At 41.0% G+C, this 22354-nt stretch overlaps 3 protein-coding genes across 24 annotated transcripts in view; all 3 read right to left on the bottom strand.

The window, feature by feature from the left end:
- Positions 1 to 2220: 2220 nt before the first annotated feature.
- On the bottom strand, positions 2221 to 5396 carry fgfbp1a (fibroblast growth factor binding protein 1a). Of its 2 annotated transcripts, none has more exons than XM_086222721.1 (2): positions 5291 to 5396; positions 2221 to 4525 (listed from the first exon to the last, which is right to left on the bottom strand). In XM_086222721.1, the coding sequence occupies exon 2, from the start codon at positions 4504 to 4506 to the stop codon at positions 3886 to 3888; it is 621 nt and encodes a 206-aa protein (XP_086078847.1). In that variant the 5' UTR covers positions 4507 to 4525; positions 5291 to 5396; the 3' UTR covers positions 2221 to 3885. The 2 variants fall into 2 exon arrangements, with proteins under 2 accessions (XP_086078847.1, XP_086078848.1); XM_086222722.1 differs by lacking the exon at positions 5291 to 5396 and adding an exon at positions 5094 to 5243.
- A 1565-nt stretch (positions 5397 to 6961) lies between these two features.
- fgfbp2a (fibroblast growth factor binding protein 2a) lies at positions 6962 to 9363 on the bottom strand. Its single transcript, XM_086222720.1, has 3 exons — positions 9115 to 9363; positions 7290 to 8059; positions 6962 to 7090 (listed from the first exon to the last, which is right to left on the bottom strand). The coding sequence occupies exon 2, from the start codon at positions 7979 to 7981 to the stop codon at positions 7298 to 7300; it is 684 nt and encodes a 227-aa protein (XP_086078846.1). The 5' UTR covers positions 7982 to 8059; positions 9115 to 9363; the 3' UTR covers positions 6962 to 7090; positions 7290 to 7297.
- Positions 9364 to 10001: 638 nt separating this feature from the next.
- The window catches only part of prom1a (prominin 1a), a 71471-nt gene continuing 59118 nt past the window's right edge, over positions 10002 to 22354 (bottom strand). For 6 of the 21 annotated variants that reach the window (XM_086222228.1, XM_086222235.1, XM_086222233.1 and 3 more), the window contains 7 exons: positions 22269 to 22337; positions 21442 to 21531; positions 20509 to 20624; positions 19400 to 19423; positions 16218 to 17481; positions 14717 to 14749; positions 10002 to 14018 (listed from right to left, as the gene is read on the bottom strand). In XM_086222228.1, the coding sequence (XP_086078354.1) occupies positions 17406 to 17481; positions 19400 to 19423; positions 20509 to 20624; positions 21442 to 21531; positions 22269 to 22337 (375 nt within the window). In that variant the 3' untranslated portion in view covers positions 10002 to 14018; positions 14717 to 14749; positions 16218 to 17405. The other 15 variants (XM_086222231.1, XM_086222240.1, XM_086222250.1 and 12 more) reach the window with 14 other exon arrangements.

Genomic DNA, 22354 nt, shown 5'->3' with positions numbered 1-22354 from the left:
TATACAGATAATCGTAATTACAGAGCTCTGGAAGGGACATGGAGAGGGGAAAAAAGACAATTAGAAAAAAATACTCATCTTTTGCAGGATCTTACAAAGTAACTTTATTTTAACTTCCTTTGTTTTTTCCTCCTCGTGTCCCCTCCAGCATCTTTAAGTCCCACCACAATTTAATTGAGGGAGGACAGATCTTGTGGGATTTTTTTTTTTTTTGTCAGTGCCCATGAAAAAAGTCCCCCCCCCAGGCATCCACGTTACTGGTGTTATCCATTCCATTCAGATGGTTTATTTGTGTAAATTAATAAAAGGCAATATCTGATTTTAAAACAATGATGTGCTGCAGCCAGAGTCCCGCTAGATTGCCCCTGGCGTTCTGGTCCACTTTAGCAACACTCATCTGTCTCATTTTACGCAAAACAATGCAACATTTGTGGTGGTTCATTAATGCCCTTGAGTTCTTTGTAATCTTGGCTGCCTGCACAGAGCTCAAAGCTCTTCATAAACCAAAATACAAAGGCTTTCATACCAGCGTGTAATCTGGACTCTACACACACTCGCTGCGTGTCGAATCCCCTTAGTATCAGGCGTACTGGGTGTGTTGTCCTGGAATTTGTGCCGATCCAAGCCCACATCTCTGCAGCCAATCAGAATCCACGAGCAGTCAGGCCACCTGTAAGACCACACCATCCACGGTCAGCTGGGGAAGAATGATTCTAGCCCAGCAGACCGGCTCTGGAGAGATTAAGAGCCGCACGAAAAGCTGTGAATATTTACTGCCTATTATGGTAGATAACAGCTTTAAATATATGTGGTGCTATACATCATCCTAGTCCATGAGAATATTCATAATTTAGTAATTTTTTTCAAAAAGCCGGTGTGTTTCATGCAGATATGTGACCTCTGGTGTATTGCTTTGGCTATGATATACAAGTAGAACATTAATGAACGACAGTAACAAAGGAGTAAAACGAAAAATTCAACTAAATTCGTGTGGTTGAAACGGTTTTGAAACATCCAAAGAACCCCTAAATGCTGCACTGGAGGTTGAAGCACTGGTGGGTATTTAAGTGAGCGGCGTGCTGGAACAGGGACCCAGCCTAGGAAATGAGAGTGCAGCAAGCGTAACAAAACACACACTCTTTGCTGGAAGCTTTTATTCAACGTGCGTGTATCATAATGCAGGGTTGCCACTGACGTCATCTCTGAGGGGTAGTTACTGAGGTTTGTCATGTGCTATGTACTTTCTCCAATTGTTGGAACTAAAGTAGACTCATTTTGTAGCCCCCAAAAATATTGTTATATTTGAATATTAAAGCAAATTTGTTGCCATTACAATGATCCCTTCAGAGTCTTGGACGTGTCCTGAGTGCTTATTATTCTGTCAGCTATTGGCAACATCTGAAAGACCAGCTGCTACCGCATTACCGGTCTTACAGAGTTGTTAAATCACATATGAACAGGTGTTACTTGAGCCAGGTAATATCTGGCCATATTTTCATGGGAACTGTTTTATGTGTGTGCTGGAGTTCTTTTCACAGCAAACTGCCCAGTAGAACTCAAGTCTTGTGTTTTCAGCAGCTGGTGTTTTAAGCCTTGCTTGAAGGAAATCGCTTCCATAAATATATTGCTGGTTTTCTCTCCTCCCCTGCAGGTATTTTGCAGCGGCCCCCTAATTTACCATTTGTTGCAGCATCATTGCTTTGGTCTGCTTCGTATTAGCAGTGAGCTCCGAGTGCAACCGGCGGAGAGTATGAACTTGAAGAAATTCAACTGTGGTTAAGAAGAGAAAGAAAAGAAGGGTCATTCTCATTTCTCAAATCACAGCATGTCCTGTAGCTGCTATTTTCTGGTCTGCTGAAGCTGCTTGATGTGTGTGTGTGTGTGTGTGTGTGTGTGTGTGTGTGTGTGTGTGTGTGTGTGTGTGTGTGTGTGTATTTGTGTCTGTCTGTTTACATCTGAAAGGACTGAGAGAGGCGTCGTGGGCACAAAATTGGACAGCTCTTCGTGAGAGTTGGTCTTAATTATTGACTGAGTGAGCGATTACTAACTAAAGCCAAATATTTTATGATCACATTATCACAGAGTAACTCCCGATTCTGTAATATTACTTTTCCTATATTGAAAAATCATATCATGATACTGCAATTACCAGATAATCAATATAATTTATTGCAAGAATTGTAGTCATCAAGTAATGTACCACAAAGAGCATACACCCTGAACTCAGTGCCTCTTTAACACAATCTTACACAAGAAACTTGTCAAAACAGTAGATTAATTTAATTATGTTGACTCAACTGCAGTTTAAAAGTTTAAATACCTACGTTCTCACCTGAAAGGTGCTTAAAATGTAGATAAACAGTAGATGTACATCAACAGGAGCAGTACTCTTCTCCTCTTCTCCCCCTTTCCAGGATGTTCTTGAGAGGCAAATAAACAAAAATTATTCCGCAACCAAACTCAAGCAAGTAAACGACGGCCGGTCTGAGTTTTGCTCCACTGAAAGAATCTCGACTCAACAGGTGAATCCCAGCAGTGAGTCGATATCTCCCACAAAGGCGACGTGCAATATACCGCTGTAATGATACGGTGTCCCGCTTTTATAACGCACACCCTGTAAAACATTTCTCACAGCTTTTCTGTTCTCCCGAGTCAGATCTTGGCTACAGCGTGACCCTTTTTCTGAAACACAACCTTTGATAACGACAATACAGAAACGACAGGAGTGCATTTTGTCAGTTGGTGGCTCCGCTCATTAGCGGCTGCAAAGGGAAGCGAGAGCTGCAGATGGAATACTTGAAGGTTTCCAGTCTTCTTTCAAACCCTCTCAGTGACAGCTTTACAAAAGTTACAAGGTTGAACCAGAGTGGAAGCCCCACAGATCATGATAGGAGCACCAAGATGTTGAACTCTTTGGTTCAACTTTCCAAACATTTTTGGTGTTGATCTGACACTAGTACAAGCACCTTGCTCCAGTTAAAACATGTGAGGTTTTAACAGTTTCATGCTGAGAGTGTGGATTCAGGGCCTCATGGGTGCCAAGGTATGCAGGTTCAGACCTCTAAAAATCACAATCCCTCAGGATAAATTACTCTGTCCACAACCAGAGAACTTCTACTGTCCCAAATGCCTCATGCAGCCTGTGTGAACACATGTAAGGAGAAGATTTGATTTCAAGCTCGTATAAAACACAGCAAATGCCTTCAAGTGAAATTATTTTGAAGGATGAAAAATTGCTGCCTGTGCTTTTATTTGCTCTTGCATTCCAAACTAAAACCAAAAAGCCACTCAGGTACTCACGAATAGGTTTCATGAATCACAAAGCTGTTTAACTTTTTTTATATAATAATAATAATAAAATAATAATAAAATAAAAAATTTTGTGACTCCAGAATTCAGAATATGCCAGCGACGTATATTTAGCTTGAAACCAAAAAAAGTGTCATCTACAGACTCTCATCATTTGCTACAATCCATGACCACACGCACTTGAGAGTTTGTTAAGAGACACTTTTGGGCAGTTTTGCTGTTGCTGGCTGTCAGTCACCAGCCACAGTCAAGTATATGTGGCTGACTCTTTCTGCCTTATGGAGTCACAAAGAGGAGGAGCAGCAGTTAAAATGTCTATACAAGATATCAGCGAGCACTTGCAAGGCAAAGGTTGAAGTGACCAAGTTTTGGTTTACCCTGTGTTCTTGTGCTTCATTTCCAAAACAAATCATGCAGCAACATGAACTAGAAAAAGAAACTTTTTTTTTTTTTTATTGTGGAGTTAAACCATAATCAACAAAGTCCACTAAAACCCAAAAAATTCTGTGACAGTAGAGTACTGATGTGACTGCGTAGACATCTGGATCAACTAAAGTTCTATTTTTTTTTTCTGTTTCAGCAATCATCATCCTGCACCATAGTAAAGAAGAATGTGCAAAAACTCGACCAGGAGCCGTTGCAGTACTCCTGTGCCAGCTTCTTGTTGTTAGGTTGGCAGGATTTGACAGCTGTAGCCGAGGGCCACGGGATGGAGGGTGGGGCCGCCTTCCTCTCCATTTTACGCAGTCTGAAATGAGCGTTTCTGGAAGCTCTTCTGCACATCCCTGCAGTTACCCCAGCACGACCGTCCTGACACAAGCTCTTCTGCTTCCTCAGCGCTCTGGCAATCTGCTTCCAGTAAAGTTTGACGTTGGAAGCGTACTGAGGACAGACGGCTGGTCTGGCGACATACTCACAGGTGAAGCTCCTGTCTACCTTCTTGCAGTTGACACTGAGGGTGACGAGATCGTCACCTGCTGCAGCCCAGGTACACTCCGATTTGTCTTTGGTCACCATTTTCCCCTTGAACGTATTTTGGGACACAGATTTAGGTTGACGGCCCACCTTCAGGCCCTTCTGTCCTCTGTCTCCCCCTCTTCCCTTCCTCCCCTGGCTCCTCTGACAGCTGCTCAGCATCAGCTGATGGGAGAAACAAGCCAGGACCAGCAGGACGGTGATGTTGGTGAGAAGAGCCATGTAACCGGCACAAAACACCCTACAAGAGAAAATTTAGATTTGGGAAATTATGTGATGTCAAACCTGCTGATTGGATCCTTAGAAATCAGTATCTGATATTGGAAATATATGTAAATATATTGGAGATAGAGCCTAGTCATAATTCCCATGTAAATGCTCGAGTCAGGTAACACGCTGCAACATGCCGTAAAGAGAGAGCAGTCTGGTGGAACACGGGTCAGTGGGTGTGTCAAATATTATTTTATCAGGTTGCATGTATTTCAGAATATAATAGAATATTAATTACAAATTTACAGATACTTTTGAGATGGCAGGTGAAACAAAGTGCAATCATACAAATACTTTAACTTGTCTGAGAGGAAGTCCATCAGCAGTACTCAAGGCTGCAGTACCAGTATCCCAGGATCGAGCCGTTCTGATTAAAAAAAGTCCCTTTGACTCACCTTCCCAAAGGCCCCGACATATTAAAATGAAACTGGAACATTTTTGTGGAGATAAAACATGAATCAGCTGAAAGCAAAACCCTGAATAATAGATTGCAACATGGTCATTACCAAGACCTGCGTACACAAATATAACAATCCTACCTCAATTAATCTCTGTTAACACGATGTAAATTTCCTGCTTGTTTTAAAATTGTTCAATAAATCCCGATACCAAGCAGTCACCACATCTGAAAACTGCAGAACAAAAACTTTCAAAGGCTGTCTGGTCACTAATGACCTCCTCAGCCTTTGCATATGCGCCCAGAGAGGATTAAAACTCGCGCAAGAACATGACCTACCTGAGGTTTTCAGAGAGAACTCCTGTTTGTGGTCCTAACACCTGAGATTTGAGGTTTGGCTTCAACTGCAGCTTGAAATATGCTGCTGCAGATTAGCACCCCTCCCCTTCTCCCTCAGATTTATGTCCCAGAACATGAGTATTACTTTGCTCAGACACACACTCGCCGTATAAGTCGGTACAAGCATCTTAACCAGGACGTTTATTGGTCGTTGTTGCCATCAACTTAAACTGAATAGATTGTCAAACCTAATGTAAAAATATTTAAATCTGGCGCTGGTTTAAGCTGAAATTAGTTCTCATGAGGAATTTATATGACCCAGACTTGTCAACCGATGAAATGGATTCACAGCAATCAAATTAGAGAGACTGTCAGTGTGATACCTTCATGTTGTTTGAAGAAAATAAGTCCCTCGAAGGTAAATAAGAGGAAGTAAGGCAAATGAAACGACATCGCTGGGTAGAACTTTCACATCCCCTGGTGATTTTAATCAAGAACTTCCAAACATAAATGACATCACCAGCGAGCAGACTTGTACCTTTGCACTCATTAAGGCACAGATTTACGCTGAGATTTCAGCAGTAAAGGAGTTTTTCCTGTCAGATGCTGCCGTTTTCATTTGCCCCACCTGCTAACGTGATAACTCCTGAGTAATTTATGCTTGAATAAAACCTTCACTGGACCATCTGCTAGTTTAGCGGGCCAAACATAATTTACTTGAAATATCATGAAAAGTAGCCAGATGTCCTACTATAATCAAATCACTTGTTGAAATTCCTTCCTTTATACAACAGCGACATCGAATGGTCAACTGTGGTACTGCAGGAAGCTCTTGGTCCAAAAAAAAGGGGCCTACTACTACTTTACACTCCAGTCTTAGGAATAAACTTTAAATACTTTAATAAATACACTTTCCACTTTTAGGTTTTATTATTTATTTTTGTTTCCACTAAGAAAGAACTAAAAAAAAACACATATCAAAACTGAAATATTGAGAAATAATGTCTTCTGTCATACATGTTTTAACATTAAGCAGTTCCTTCTTCGACACACAGAAACCTCAGTATTTATTTATATTTTCATCTTTCACAATAATGTATTACATACATAATATATTTATAAGGTAAGTGTTTCTATACAAGTGTAAAACCATAAATACACATAAATGACAGTGACTTTTCATTTCATCATACGATTAAAAAAAAGTGGGTTTGGTGGCACGTGCAGTGCGTTTCATTATAGAGGAGTTTAAGGGGCAGGCGTGAGGAAAAAAATGAGAGGAGGAATATTTATCCCCCCCCCCCAAAAAAATGTGCATGTTAAGAATAAAGTCCCAATATCAAGAATGAAGTTTGTGTACCTTTTAGAGGAAATAATCCCGACCAACTCTAACAATAACTGGTATTTCAACTTTGTTCTTGACATTTTGACTTCGCTCTTGATATTTTAACTTTATTCTCATTGTGGAGCTTAAATTTTTTTCCTCTCCCTGGCCTTAGTACTCGTGATATCTTCATAGCCAACTGTATGAACCAATTTGCAAAGTATTTCTTCCTGCACGACAGTTGGTGAACTTCTAAGAGCAGCGTGGCTCTCAGTAGACGGACGGTTCATCGAGGACTCCGGTCAGGTGTGTTCTGAAGTCATAGCACTGCCTTCCAGCCCCCCCCCCCCCCCCCCCCGTAAAAAAAATAAATAAATAAAATTAGTACCACAGCTCCTCAAACAGCTGGTCTGGAACTTCCCTCCCAGGGCCACTACAGTCAGACTTTAGAAGTTATCTTCATCAGAATTGTAAATCTGTGAATAAAAGAGAAGGGGGGGGGGTGATGAATATGGTTGAGAATTATATGCATCAGTTAAGCAAAGAAGAGAAAAAAAAACTATGAATTTTGCAAATGAATGCTGGAGGCACAGGTTTTCTATACAAAGGAACCCTCGTTGCACTGTAGAATTCTTGGGTAAGTCGTAAAACAAAATTAGAAAGGCTGCTGCTCACCTTCCTCGTTAATTCCGGAACAAACCGATGATGTAAGCACAGACTCGCTCGAGTGACCTCCAACAGTACAGCCGAGCCAACCTTTTCGGGTTGCTCTCCACGGGCAATGCTGTTGGTTGCGGACTGGTTCGCTGTACTGGCTTCACTCTGGGTGGGTATGCGAAGGATTTGGTGGGAGCTTGCCACGTTGAATCCGGCCTTGTAGTTGCAGGTCGTGGTTGAGGTCTGGCAGGCTGTGGTGATGATGGTCTTAATCCATTCCTGGAAGCTTCTGCCCATATCCCAGGTGACGCTGACGAGAAGACCATTTGAGATTCATTGACTGCCTTCTTGCACATGTGAGGTTTGATCTGCCTGGGAGCCTGGCAGGCGTTGTGGAGTTTTCTCAGATCCCACATCATCTGGACGAAGTAGTGGCGGGGGTTGTTGTTGTAGGAGCGGCACAGGTGCGGCTTCCCCACATACTCACACCAGTAGGACTGCCTGGTGCTCTGGCAGGCCAGCCTCAGCTTGGTGTTTTCCCCTTGCCCTGTGATGACCATGGTGCACGCGTCCTTGCTCTTGGTGCTGAATTTGATGGGATCCTCCCAGATGCTTTGTCTCCTGTTGCTACTGCTCTGAGCCACAGTTGGGTGAAGGCAGCAGCCCAGCACCAGCAGCAGCAGTGGTAGAGTTCTGGTCTGTGTCCACATGGTGTCAGATGGGTGCAGGATGTAAGAGCACAAGAGCGGGACTGCTCAAACTGAAGGGTCCGTCCTGCTATTTATTGGCTAAGCGGACAAAGAGGGAATTCAGGTTTCAGAAATGCAGACGAAACAAAACTTGGGCGGAGGAAAGCAGTGACAACATCCCTTATAGTTGCCTGTGGAAAGCAGATATTAAACCCACAGGTTGGGTGACTATTTTTATCCATGTAGCATAGAATGGGAATGGATACCACTCATTGCACCTCTGACAATGTATTGAATCCCGGGGAATATCACGTTTCTCAGCATTTCTTCAGGGTTTGTGGTGAACATCTCAGCACGTCTGAGAATATCCCAGCCAGTGTCCTGAAGCCCTCGGCTCCCCATTTGTTTTAAAAGGCAGTTGGAGCTCACAATGACGCAGCCTAACCTATCATTTCCCTTCAAAAATACCACAATCAGCTTGTGCAGCCACAGAGAAACGTGCACACTGCAGACAACAAAGTCTTGCAAAAGAAAAAAAAACAAAACAAACAACCTTCAACGACAGAAATGTATCACTTTTTTGATCAGATATTAGACAAGAATACTTGAAAATGTCCAGTTTTTAGGACTGAAGTGATTGTGATATTCTGGGATATTATTGAGAGTGATCTCTAAACTAATAATAGCAAATACTGATAACGCTTTTGTTTGTATTGTTCATGCCAATACTGATGTTTGTCTAGTTGTACATGCTGTCTGTGCTGCTCTCTCTCTCTCTCTCTCTCTCTCTCTCTCTCTCTATTTTTTTTTTGTGACAGAGTGACAAAAAAAAATCATAAAATTATAATTTAAAGGTATTCATAGTCACAGATTTTGGATGAGAGGGAATTCTTCAGCATTTCTTTCACACCAAATGAACACAGTCACTATCAAAAAGTGTGTGTTCTCCTGAGATTGCAGCACATTCGCCAGGACAATTTGTACCTTGTATAGGATAACAGCGTGAGCTTTGCGCCATGAAAAGCATCTTAAACAACAGTCAAAAAATAGCTTAAAATTCTTGCATGTGCGGTGTTCCAGCGCATAAATAAGCCATCAAAACTATCATCGTAAATCCATCCATGACCCAAACGTCAACTGCAGTGATTACTTACGGTGCTTCAGTTAGGATTCAGTTCCTCCCATCAACTTAAACATAGACGGTACAGAATGTTCAACTCGTGCAGGAAAATCATGGAAAAACCCATTCCAACGGAGCCTGTGATGAATGAGTAAACACAATAAAATGTTGATTTTGTCTGAACCACCGCTTCTGTTTTGGACTAGTCGTGCTCTCATCTGTGACTTACTAGAGGAAGGAATGAGTTGGCATGTGGTCTTAATTTGGTGTTTAATTATATACTATATTGTACCCATGAAAACCACAGAGGGAAGCTTATGGAAGAAGATAATCGACTCCTATTGAAAATAGCTGACCAATTACGCAGCGCAGTGGGTTCTGCCCAGCAGTGTCAGCACCACATAAGAATGTACAGTCCCATGTTACATTCTTGAGATAAACCAGAGGAAAGCTGGCCCTTGTGTTAAAGGTCATTTGTTTTGCATTTGCGCACACACGGTAACGGAGCAGATATCATGGCCTCCACCAGCACACACGCACAGATGCACACGCACAGACGCACACGCGCACGCACAGAGAGAGAATTCATTTAAAGTGCCATTGAAAAAAAGGTCCTTTGCTTTCTTTTCCCTGCATGTGGCTTCGGGCTTGCTGTGACATCTTTAGAGGAAACGTATCGAAGCGTTGAGTAAAACCATTATTCCACCAATGCTCACACGACCAGCAGTTAACTAATTACCTAATGGCAGTGAAACCTACAACTGGTGCAGAACACACCCCGTTCATCAGTGTAGATATCTGGTTTTCATTTAGAGTCCCTGGGTCACCTGACAAGGAAGCTGCTGAAAAACAAAGATTCCTTTTGCAAAAAACAGAGATATCAGAGAAAAAGAAGTGAAACTGTATAAAAGGAGGCACGCGTGAAATAACATGTAATAACTGCAATCCAAACTTTATTCACAATTTATACACTCCTTTCACCTCCACGTGGAAACTCCCTCAAGAGCCCGACTTTGGAGCGTCACTGTTACCAACCGCTCTGTCCCGACGGCATCGATCCAGGTTTGGATTCATGATATCTAGTTTTAGCACTTAGTATGATCAGACAGTTTCCTTCCCGGGATGTGTCACATCCAGATTATGGGACAGAAAAACACAAAATAGTTGTAATCCTGTCAGAGTGAGACCTCTGGTACTTCAAAAATGTCCATCTTGACACGAACCAGAAAGGATGCAAAGACAAATATTGGAATTGAGCACAATGGAGGTCATTTTGAATCGATATCACACTGAGGTGGAGACTTCTCGTGAGCCAGTGTGTTACATACACACTCAGAATGTATATTCTTTCATGATTTAGGACTAAGACTAAAGACTTCATCCGGCCCACATATCATATGGAATGATGGCACTTGGGTGCCCACTCCTGTTTGCCAGAGGTGGGCCACAACCAAGCCATCACATTGCCAGATGTCAATCAAAAACAGACCAAATAACCCAGCACTCAGCCAAATGTGGGCCACTTTAGGCTCAGGTCCAGATCATCCGGTGTTAAATTTGCCAATTTTCAGCCAAAACTGGCCCAAATATGTTTAGCAATGGTGGGCCAAGTGTGCTGAACGATATGTGGACCTGCTTTGGTTCACTTACAGAGTGACCATTGTCTATTCTGCCACATATTTGCCAAATGTGGGCCATATTTGTTTTGTGATATTTGGGACGAATGTAGCATTCACTACATGGGCCAGTTTAGGTTCACATCTGTTTTGTCCGGGCCAGAAGAATGCCTACAGTGCCACATTGTTGCCTGAAATGGCCCACATCTGTATGCTATCCAGGATTAGCCTGGATTATGGTGTAGTTGCACGTGGAAAACAACAAATCTGTCTTATTCTTTGGATTCATAATATCAGTCAGCCAGCCGGTGTGATATAAATTAAAAATGGTCGCAAAACTGTGATATCATTTTTTTTCCATAACTGTCAGAGCTAACAAATTTTGTAGGATCAAACAGTTAAAAAAAAAAAAAAAACTGCTAATGTTTCATCAATCAAAGTTGATCCAAAAGTTTCTCCGTCTCATGAAAACACATGAATTTTTAAAAAACAAACAAACAAACACTTGGTTCACAAAATCAGTTATTTGTTTGGTTCAGAGGCGTTTTCAGAGCCGGTGAGCCAGACACGTAAAACATTTCCCTTCAAGATGGAGATTGATTTTTCCCAGTGCGTCAACCACAAAGGCGTCCTACTTGGGTTGCTTGATCGATCGTGCTCACTTGAACCATGAATGGATTGTCTAACGTCTCACCATCGTTACTACACAACAGCAGCTTCAAATGCACATCTAAGCTGTAAACACGGAGGTGATGCAGGTGCTTGTCCAGTGGAACAGTTCAGCATAAATCTCAGCCAACATCATCAGGCAAAGACAACTTAAAAAAAAAAAAAAAAAAAGCTCTTGAATACATTCACATGTTCCATAGAATTAAATGTATCCATAGCTACGGCGGGGTTTTTTTTTTAAATTTTTTTTTTTTAAAAAGCTGGACTAACTAAGCGAGTGATTAAGAAAAAGAACCGACAACAGAGCTAAAATCCTGAGATCTACAGTAAAAAATAGATAGGATTTGGCTTGAGAGAAACAAAAAAAATCTCCTCTTCTTTAAGTAGCCTATCATCGCTATGAAAGCAAGGATGTTTGCAGTAAAAATGTTGTGTGAGTCAACTTAACATCAATTTATCAACAATGAAATAATCTAGAAGCCTGACACTTTTATCAAAGTATTTGATATATTCTTCTCTGACTGCCGTGTGAGATTTAAAGGGAAAACTCACCCAAAGTACTGTTACGAAACTGTTTGTTTATCCATGAGCTAAGACAGAAGAGCGGCAGTGAGAGCCTAATTACAAGCATATTCTCTCATTTATTTCGGGGCTTTTTCTTTTAATTGTTGAAAATTTATGGACAATTTTACTTTCTTGTATCTCTGAAATTATCCAAATGTATAATTATGGGAGAGGGAGGACATTCTTTGGTTGAATGGGGTTCATTTGATGTTTGAGGGAATCTGATCTAAACGTCAGTCATGACTGTCAGAATTAAGGAGCAACAGCGCCCTCTAGTCATCCCCCCCCCCCCCCCAAAGCTCCACCCTTCAGAATCGTGAAATCTTAAAGAAGCCAAAGAAAGGTAGAGAGAGAATTCCCACACTTGAGTGAAACAGATTACAGCAGTGAGCCTCAGCGGCCTCAATTGTGGCTGCAGCTTTCTAAATAATTAGTGATGCGTAAGTTGAATACAGCTGTTTGCAATTAAAAAAAAAGAAGAAGAATAAAGCAGAGAAGAATAGGAAAAAATATTGATATCCCAGTAAATCATGATACTTAATCTTGCAAGACAATATTGCTTCACTGGCACTGGATATTCATTCTTTTTAACCAGCTGTTTCAACGACAGCAATTTTGATTTGAATTTTGGAGAAGTAGTTGCACAAGTATCGTTTACTCTCCGTTGTGAAATTCAGTGAAACAACACAATTCAGTAAATAAACGTATAGTTTCTGCTTTTTAAGGAGAATTTTTTTCTCCCCGGCCACAAAGATGTTGTGGAACCCTGGATTAATTGATCATTGTGAGATTGTTGTATTACAGTACTATCACGGGGAAAGAAAAAAAAACAAACCCCACGATCGTGTAACACTGTCGGCGAGGTCAGCGGGTAAGAAACAAAAAAACAAAACAAAGCAAAAAAAACAACAACTGGAGAATTAACTGAGACAGGAGTACAGGCCAAACAGGCCCTACGTTTAAAATATTCAAATTGTGACAACGAATTCTACAGGCGTTTTCAGGGAGCAGCCTTCTAATAACCGAGGGTTCGCTGGTTCAGGCCTCACTTCTGCAGCATCTCAAACAGTCCTGGAGCAAGAATACTGAACCCCGACAAGCCGAACGACTGAATGAGGCAGCAACTGGACAGAGCTCTGGAGGAAAGCCTGACATAAATCATGTTCATTGATAATAACATGCCTCAGAATAATCACTGGACCCATGAACATCAGATGTAAGGATTTTACACAATGTAAGAGCATCTGAGGGTGAATTCTCCCTTTGAAAAGCAGTTTTATGTCAAACGCCAAGGTGAAACGTACTCCGAAAAGGCAGCAGGTCATTTGCAATGTGCCTCAAATCAGCAATGATGACAATAATTTTGTAATATTGTAAACATTTAAATTCATGCTTAATTTCCTCATATTAATCACACACACACACACACACACACACACACACACACACACACACACAAGAAAAAAACATCCAGGAAGAACCTGTTTTCTTCTCTGTAGGAGTCATCCAGTTCTCAGTCATTATAGGTAGCACGCACACACACACACACACACACACACACACACACACACACACACACACACACACGCTGCAGTTATAAAGGATGTGACATTTTCAACAGACACATTGAAGCTTATTTACATCGCTCATCACCACACTGACAGACTTTTCCATCCCGCACACAGGAAGCGTTGAAAGTGATACATCCAATCTAATCGCAGGAGAACCAAGTGTCCATTTAGCAGCTTGTCGAGACCGTCCTGTGACTACTTAGCCACCAAAAACTACAATAAGGAACAGGCATCACAGTTATTGTCCTATGGCTGAATGGATTTTCAGCTTACTTTTTCTTTTTCTTTTTTTTTGTCTGAACAAATGTAAACACAGACACAGCAGTCCTTTGAAAAACAAGTCCGGCTCAGATTGACGCTGAGGGAGAAGTTGATGTCCTGCAAGAGGCAGAGTTTCTTGGAGGGGCAAGAAAGTGATAAAAAGACCCGAAAGGATTTGAAAGTTCTTCTTCTTCAGCCATCAGGAAACCAGCTTTTATTGAGCTTGGTCCAGTCTGAGGATTCATGAAACAAAATGGCTGGAAAAAAACAGAGAAGGTTTAGGAAAGTGAAGCCAAATACACGCACAATATTCGCCCATATATGCATATATGCTGTTTTAGTGCGGCGGCTCCAATCAAAGTGTTTGTGAAGTATAATGACTGGATGAGGAAGACTCAGCTTGTATGGGACACGATGTTGAGGAGGCGTTTTGTTGAATTTTGCTGTTGTTAATCGTCGTTCTCCGTTAACTTCCAGCTACAAATATGTGATATTCGGAATTCTGGATTCACCAAGAGGTCACACAGGGGTAAACACCCCCCCCCCCCCCAAAAAAAACCCCAACTTCCTCATGAATTCAAATGATCTAACAGAGAGTAACTGGTAAACCAATGGGGACATTTTGGTGAGGTATGTCTATATCTTAAATTTAAATACATATTCATGTCATGGGACAATGATTATCACTTCAGGCAAAAGTGCATTTGAGAAGCAGGATTGCTATAAACTCCCCTTTGGCCTCCTTGTCTCATTTGTCTTCAGGCAATTTAGACTCGTTTCAGGCCGAGTACGAACGTAAATTGCTTGTCAAATTAACATCTTAACAGCAGAGGCTTGAACCTTGCATTCTCTTCTATTGATCCCGGAATCGAAACTCATTCTGCTGCTAAATTCATTGTAACTGATTTATCTAAACGGCAAGAATCTATAAAGTAAAGTAAGGAAGCGGGCTTACTGTGCAGTACTTCAGTTCCAGTTTTCATGGGCACTGGGAAGAAAAATATTGAAACATTAATTAGATGAAATTTAATTATTGAGCGAGTAATTCAGAACACAATGTAATAACTATTCAAAATGGGAATGGCCCAGGAGAGAGTTGCAGCTCTGGCTGGGTTGTGAAATAAAAGACATAAAAGTGCAGTTGGTGCTGCTTTCATGATTCTCCACTGAGGGTTTTCAAAGACCGCGCCGTGCTTTTAGCTTCTCAATGTCACTCTTTTTATGCAAATGCCTCCCAGTAAGGGAGGAGATTTCCCGCAGACAGCAAGAAGATACACATCTCAACGCTTCACCTCGTTTTAGGAAAAATGTTACATTTCACACTGTAAGTTATGCTACACAGTACAAAAGATGATGCAAAGTAAAATTCAATTTTAATTAAAAGTATTCTCTCTCTAAAAAAAAAAATTAAATTCTTAACTTTATTTGACTTGTAGTTCTCATTCTTTTTAACTAATATCATAATTTCCATCAGTGCCTCGTACGTCAAATGTTGAACGTTTACTTCAAATAATGTTGTACTTTTATTTATTCATTTTTCGCCTTTGTACTATTCCTGCCTGTTTTTTGCACTGTGGGTCCGAGAGGACTGAAATTTCACCGCTGCTGTGTGTCGTGCATGGATGGTACATTCGACAATAAAGTGGACTCTGACTTTGATAGACTTGATTCTTGACTTTCACAAACAAGCTCATAATCACTTCTGGTACAACGTTGTTGTTGATGAACGTGATATAATTTTGATGCATATAAGTTAATTATTCTATTTAAAAAGAACACATTCTGTTTTGAAGCCTTGTGTTGTGAGGTGGGACTGTGCAGTATTAAAAACAAAAACCTTTTCAGGTGGAAAATGCTGACTTCAGAACAGATAAATCACACATCAGCTGAACGTGATACACTCCCAGCTACAGTCTAACTTGGTCTGGTAGGTTTGGCGGTTAATGGAATATATTGTACATTAGACTGTAGAACTTTAGCCACAGTTACTCGTTCATTTTGCGAACTGAATTTTTTTCTGCTGTTCAGAAATGTCGCATAGCCTCACTTTAGAATATTCTTTTATGAGATTCAAGTTTTAGTGAGTAATTAGCAAATTTATATAAATTAGTAATAATACAGGAAAGAAGTCGGCAACAAACAGACTGTGAAAATAAGGGAATACATCTTTCAAAGTACAATGTCAAACAAACTAAGATTTAACGTGAGGACTGATCGCCCGTGGTGTAACATTTAAATCAGTTGGATTCCATTTGCATTTTTGCAAGTGACTGCAGCTCACTGGGAACATGGATACACATCAGAAGGACACGACGCTATAAAAATGTTTTAATGTGTTCTTCAATAAGGATCAAACACAGAGAAAAGGAAGGCAAGCACATGCAACATGTCTTCTCTACGGCACACCAAGTATTAGCAGTCGCACGACCAGTGATTCCACAACTAGCAAGTCTCACCATGATGGTTTTCCTGCAAAGTCGCTGTGAGCAGAAAAGCACTAAAACAAGCTGTAAAGAATCGTGAGAGGATTAGATTATAATGTAAATGAGATTAAATAAAACAACAAGGAGAGAGACAGGTGGATTCATATTAGATGAACTGAGATTAGAGCTGCGTGAAGGAAGGTTGTTAGAGAAACAGAGACGAGGGCACGTCGAGTACCTTTCAGGAGCCAGAACCAGAGCCCTGGCTCTCTGTCACCAGTCGATGTGCCTCGGAGGAGCCGAGGCTCGCGGGAACCTGTTGACCGTGTCATAGGTAGGGATGCTACCAGCACACACACACACACACACACAGTCAAACACGCACACACGCACACCAGACGAAACATTAACAGCCACAGAGGGAACATTGGTCTTTTGTGAAGCTGCTTCTCGTTACCATTGCCAAAGAGAAGCAGCAGAGGCAGAGAGCAGAACACTTCATTATCCTCCGAGCTGTGCCGTCACTTAAAGGAGCAACAAGTAAAGTGGCAGCTAACACTTCCATCAGTGGATCTCCAGGAGGGGAATGTGGTGAGTGATCAGTACCAGAGGGGCGAGGACCATTACCTCATCCAGGGAGTCGATGTCATCACTGGCAGGATAACTCTGAAGGGTTGGTGATGGAGTTCACATTTTGGTGGAATGAGGAACAGTCAGATTTTGGAATTGATCTAGAACTGAATCTGATGACTCTGCACCACCTTGGCAGAGGAATGCACTCCCCACCACGCCTCTAGTCTCACAGGTTCTGGAATTAACTTGATTAATTGCAACCTGTTGAAATGCTAAAACTGTTTGGTGTCAGTGTTTCACTGTCTGCTGATAAAGGTCACAAGAGGTCACGTGTTACTTAATGCTCCTTTAATATCCGACTTGACTTGTTTGTTGTTTTCATTCCAAAATCTTTCATGAATTTAAACTTCTCATTTCATTTTCCAATAAATTGGACAAAACAAACATTCAATTGTTAAGATTTTTTATTTTTTTTTAAAGAACCTTTTAGTAATAACACTTATTGTTTTGCTCTCTGCTAGCTTCTGTTATAGCTGGTTGTCCAAACACATCCTGGTCCCAATGCAACTTAAAGACACGGTACATGTCATGCAGTTAAATATGTTGTTAGATGAAGGAGAACTTAAAGAAGCAGCAGCATTCTCAGCATCACACCAAAGCTCGGCATGCTTGCCTCTCTCTGAACAAAATGATCAGGTGTACATTCATCGGACTTTGGCTGACTCTAAACAAGAGGAAACAGGAAGATTTTTCATTCCAAAAGTGTCCCAGTGTGCACACATTGCATGCAGTAGGTTAGTAGATTCCCCCAAAATACCAGGATGCAGAACATTGAGCAGAGACATGTTAGGGCAACATGAATTTTAACATGGGAGGGCAGCAAACTTTGTGCTTGTGATTCACTTTCTGTCAGAGAGGGAGACAAGGAGATCAATACTACTCACACAAAGTGCTCAAGCTAATTTGCTATTAGCTTAGCTTCAAGACCAGGGGAAATGGCATGTCTGTCATGGCTCTATACAAAGTTAAAGAGGCACCTTTCAAACACCTCAATTAAATAAGTGTTATAGCTTTTTTGATTGAAATGTAAACAAACAAGAAACAATAAATTGCCCCCCCCCCCCAAAAGTCAAATAGTCAAAATTCAAGATACAACAAGTATCAAGTTGATCTCACAGAACATGCGTGACATGACCATGACCAGGCTCGTAAACAAGGCCAGCGTAAATCAGTTAAGATCCTGTCTGGCGGTGGCTGTTACTGTTGTTAGAACAGGAGGAAGTCTGCTCAGAGGGAGGTTCCGAGCTGGTTGGTACCAACAAGCTTTGCAGCAGGAGACGGGTGCTCATGCTTCATTTAGAACTGAATTGCATTTCATGACATTTAGCCGACTGCTGGTGTTTTCCTCACCTTAAGCAGGTGTTACTGGGACTAAGCCTCACCAGTGAATGCCATCTGATCCAAGCGCTCGTCAATGAATAACAACGAAATAAAGTTAATAAAGCAACATTAAATGCCACTCAGAGCACTGCCTGGTATTTCGTCTGTTCATGACGTTAGAATCCTAATTGACCTTCTATTGACATTGTTCCACGGCGCATTATGTCAGCAGATGTTGTGCTGCCGCCACCACGTAGTGCCGTGAGAGGAGGTTGTGGCCAAGTCGCATATTGATTGGTGATCTTTCAAGGTACTGACAGACACGCTTTTGACTTTGCACAGGGTTTCTAATGAAATCCGATGGTCTCGTAGCTCCAGACTGTGCGGTGGTACCAGTCTTTTCAAAATAACTCTCAGAAGGAAAGTGAAATTGTTCCAATTTAAGTCTGTCTGCAGTATTCAAAGTGCACAGACCTTTTTTTTTAATACCACATTTTTAAAATACAATGAAAAGTTGCATGTTAGCAAATAAAATATTCAATTATTCCTGGGCTTTTATAGTATTTAGATCAACCCTGTGACCTCCCATTGTCTGTTTGTGTGTGTGTGTGTGTGTGTGTGTGCGTGCGTGTGTGTGTGTGTGTGCAGAGGAACCACTTCCTTGAGGGCATGCACCACGTCCACCAGCCGTGTCATTACGCTTGTAAAGAAACCCGACCCACATCCCCAAACATGCCAGCACTCCCCATCACATGCAGGCGACACGACTAACAAGGTTTACCTCGTCATCAAAGGGTTTGGGATACCTTGTGAGGTCTCACTATGATAACCATTATTACCAATTTCCATACTGAAAACAAAATATTGTATACAAAAAAAAAAGGAATGAAAATGTAGTGTGAGAGACATGCATGCTGATCGAACTGTAAAAACGTTTTCTTTTGGGTAGCCAAACTTTGCAAGTATGAGCACATACATATGTGTTTTTTTGTTTTTTTTTAGTATAAACATTTTAATTTTATCACCTCAACATACAAAAAACAGGTGGACTTGTAAGGTAATGATTGCAAGAGCCCTTTATAAAAAGTAAGGGGCACTTTTTAAAAGGTAGCACACGACAAGAAGCCACACTATCCACCCATTCCAAGCTTAAAAATGTAAACCAGCACCAAGAATTTAGTAAATAATTCTGTACAGGATTCAGAGAAAAGCACAGAGTGAAGCTGAAAAGCAGAGGGAGCGAGGTGGGTAAATTGTCTTACGTTTTCATGGGAATTGTCTCAATGCTATAAAGATACACACACACACACACACACACACACACACACACACACACACACACACACACACACACACACACACACAAAACAAAACACATAAAACTGTTATTGAGATGTTCAGCTATAGAAATGCACCAGGAAGTAGCCTGTAATTCCAGTAGATCAGAAACACCACTGATCAAGGCATTATTCTTGCTGCATTCGTGTAAAGCTGCGAGTCCACGCAGGGTCTTTGAATAACAAATAAAACGGAAAAATGTTTCTTTGTAAAGTGCCGAGTGCATGACAGAGAGGAATGAACCCAAGAAAACGAAAGGATATGGAAGATGGAAATAGTAGAAATGGTTATCACAAAGTAAAATGCCAAGTTCCCGAAACAGAGGAACTACAAGGAGGAGAAAAGGGAGGGAGAGCATAAATCAAGAGTTACTGCGACAAAACAAATATTAAACACCTTCTACGCTGCAAAAAGTCAGATATGCTGAGTCTACTTGTGTAACATCTAGTCAAACGATTCCACCACACCGAACATAAGATAGTCGCTTTACAAGTAGCACCTTGGTGAGATAAAGAGGACTGATAATGATTTATTGAAGAATTATGAGTAAAAAAGTGACTTATTTCACTGACAAATTATTTCATTTATTGCAAGAGGAAATAAATCCCACATGATGGTTGTGTTTCTAAGAAGTAAAATTAACTGTCAATGAAATAACCAACTATATAATTTAAAAAAGACAATTTTTTATTAATTCAACCGCCAAATCTCACCAAAATTAAGTGTGATGCCTAGAAATTAGACAAAAATTTCTAAACAACATTTGACTTGCACTGAATGTAAAAAACAAAGAATTCTAATAAGAACTCTAATAAAACTCAACAATCGGATATAAATACAGGAAACACGAGCATACAAGCTTAGTACAGAGTCAAGATGGAAATATTTGCAATAAAAAAAGTACAGAGGGTAGAAAGTTGTCCTGCAGCCGTGTACAGAGTAAACTAACCCTGACCTATGTAGTAAAAGAGCACAGGGAACCTGCTTAACACGCAGTTTGATAAGAGGCAGTGAAGTCGGAACAACTACTCACTCATCGTAAACATCCTCCGTCTCCATCCGTCGGTAGAATTTGGCAAGTTTCACAGCGAGGATGATGCTGGGGAGCAGGAAGAGCGAGCTGCAGCCCAGGCCCATCCAGAACGTGTTCTACAGAGGAGGTACAGCATTACAGCTGGAGACATCGGCTAATTAATTGATTAGGTGATTGGCAGAATACCAGCCGGCAAATGTTTTGATGATCCCAGATTCTCTGTTGTGAGGATGCTGCATTTGTGTCTTTGTAATAATAAATCGGAGGCCTCTGGGTCTTGCTTTGGCTGCTCTTTAAAAAAAAAAACTTTAAATGCATAATCAAAGAATCGAGGCAATGATCTGCAGAATAATATATGAAAATCTGATATAAAAAGCCAACAAATGACTGCGGATGTTTTTCATTCATCATTAATTGTGTTCTATGCTACTGGTATAGAGATTAGGAACAAAACAGATCACATCATGTAGCGTTCCAAATGCAAACTGCTTTTATGTGCAGTGTCAACACTTATATTACTTTTGTTTTGATAAAAAAACTCTGTCAAAGCATTTGTTGATATGTTAAAATAAAAATATTATCTTTTCATTAGAAAAAAAATCATCTTTATACTTCAGGGCCTCACGACCAGATAAATACAAGTTCATTTAAAAAAAAATAAAACCCTGTTCTGAATCCTAACTGGTTTCCAGCTAACTAGCGTTTGTTTTTTAAACGAGGCAGTAAATTCTGGTTCTGATGTCGTGACGTGCTGTATGTGCTCATCTGTCTTGCAGGCCTTCATCATTACGTCACTTTCCCCGTTTTACTGTCATTCCAGTCTTCCCTCAGTTCACGCGGCACCTACCAGACTGTGCAGCTAACTAACGTGGCCTTTCAAACAAGTTCCAGTCCCAAGTTAGATGAGGTTTCGCGCTCGTATCGCATCATTACCATGGAGTCCACCAGGAAGTTGCAGGCGATGATTTCTGCTGTGTCCAGCATGTTGCTGAAGGGCTTGCACGGCGCGACCTCCAGGGCCAGCTGAAGACAAGAACAGAAAACTTCAGCCACACAACAAAACCTCAACCAATCAATCACTTGCACACATCATGACCGGTGCATACGGAGTGTTTTCTTGCTAGTAATGCAAAAAACTGCATTTAGAGCTGAGTTTGCAACACTTGCTGGAACTGGAGTGTCCACCACAAAGCAGCTTGACTAGCACACGTGATGCAAAAGTTGTATTCTTGTCCGCAAAGAGCTTAAAAAAAGGTGCAGTGTTGAGGGCAGTCAGTGCTGTTTTCATGGCAGTAAATGCACGTTTTCAGAGCACTGTCTTAATCAGGTTAATGTCACAATCTTGGAAACCGACACTGAAACACAGATGATTGATTTATTGGAGTGGATCTCTGTGTTTGTAGGATAATTGAAATAAAACTCCTCTGTTGACAGCTCTGATGATGATTAAACAGCTTCAGGGTTTAAACATCTTGTTTTCTGACTTTGTTTTGAATTCCTTTGGTTAACTACAGCACAAACCAACATCCCACAAAGTCAATTCCTCATAATTGCAGAGGTTGTCACTGTTATATTCGTCGACTCTATATTTACTACTAAACTCTTGTGTAACACTCAGAAGTCTGGTTGCTATTACATAACTTCCCCGGTGGTTGAGTAAATGAAACCTGGACCAAACATGTGTATCTTCACTTAAAAATGGCAACAAAAGTGACATGAGAAAACCGCGAGAGTCTACGTGCTCGCTAGTCAGCACTTACAGATGTTTTGACCCATTCGATGTATTGATGGAAGTAGCCGACAATGGTCGCCGTGTATTTTCCCGTTTCCTGGGGAAGATTAAGAC

Source organism: Aulostomus chinensis, chromosome 13, assembly GCF_037954235.1.
Source record: "Aulostomus chinensis isolate RoL2024-O1b breed Wild chromosome 13, RoL_Achi_v1.0, whole genome shotgun sequence".
In the NCBI taxonomy this organism is placed as follows: domain Eukaryota; kingdom Metazoa; phylum Chordata; class Actinopteri; order Syngnathiformes; family Aulostomidae; genus Aulostomus; species Aulostomus chinensis.
This window is presented reverse-complemented; position numbering and strand designations above follow the sequence as displayed.

Bases quoted from the DNA above. Each gene is read 5' to 3' on its own strand.
- fgfbp2a (XM_086222720.1), bottom strand. From the start codon at position 7,981: ATGTGGACACAGACCAGAACTCTACCACTGCTGCTGCTGGTGCTGGGC.
- fgfbp1a (XM_086222721.1), bottom strand. From the start codon at position 4,506: ATGGCTCTTCTCACCAACATCACCGTCCTGCTGGTCCTGGCTTGTTTC.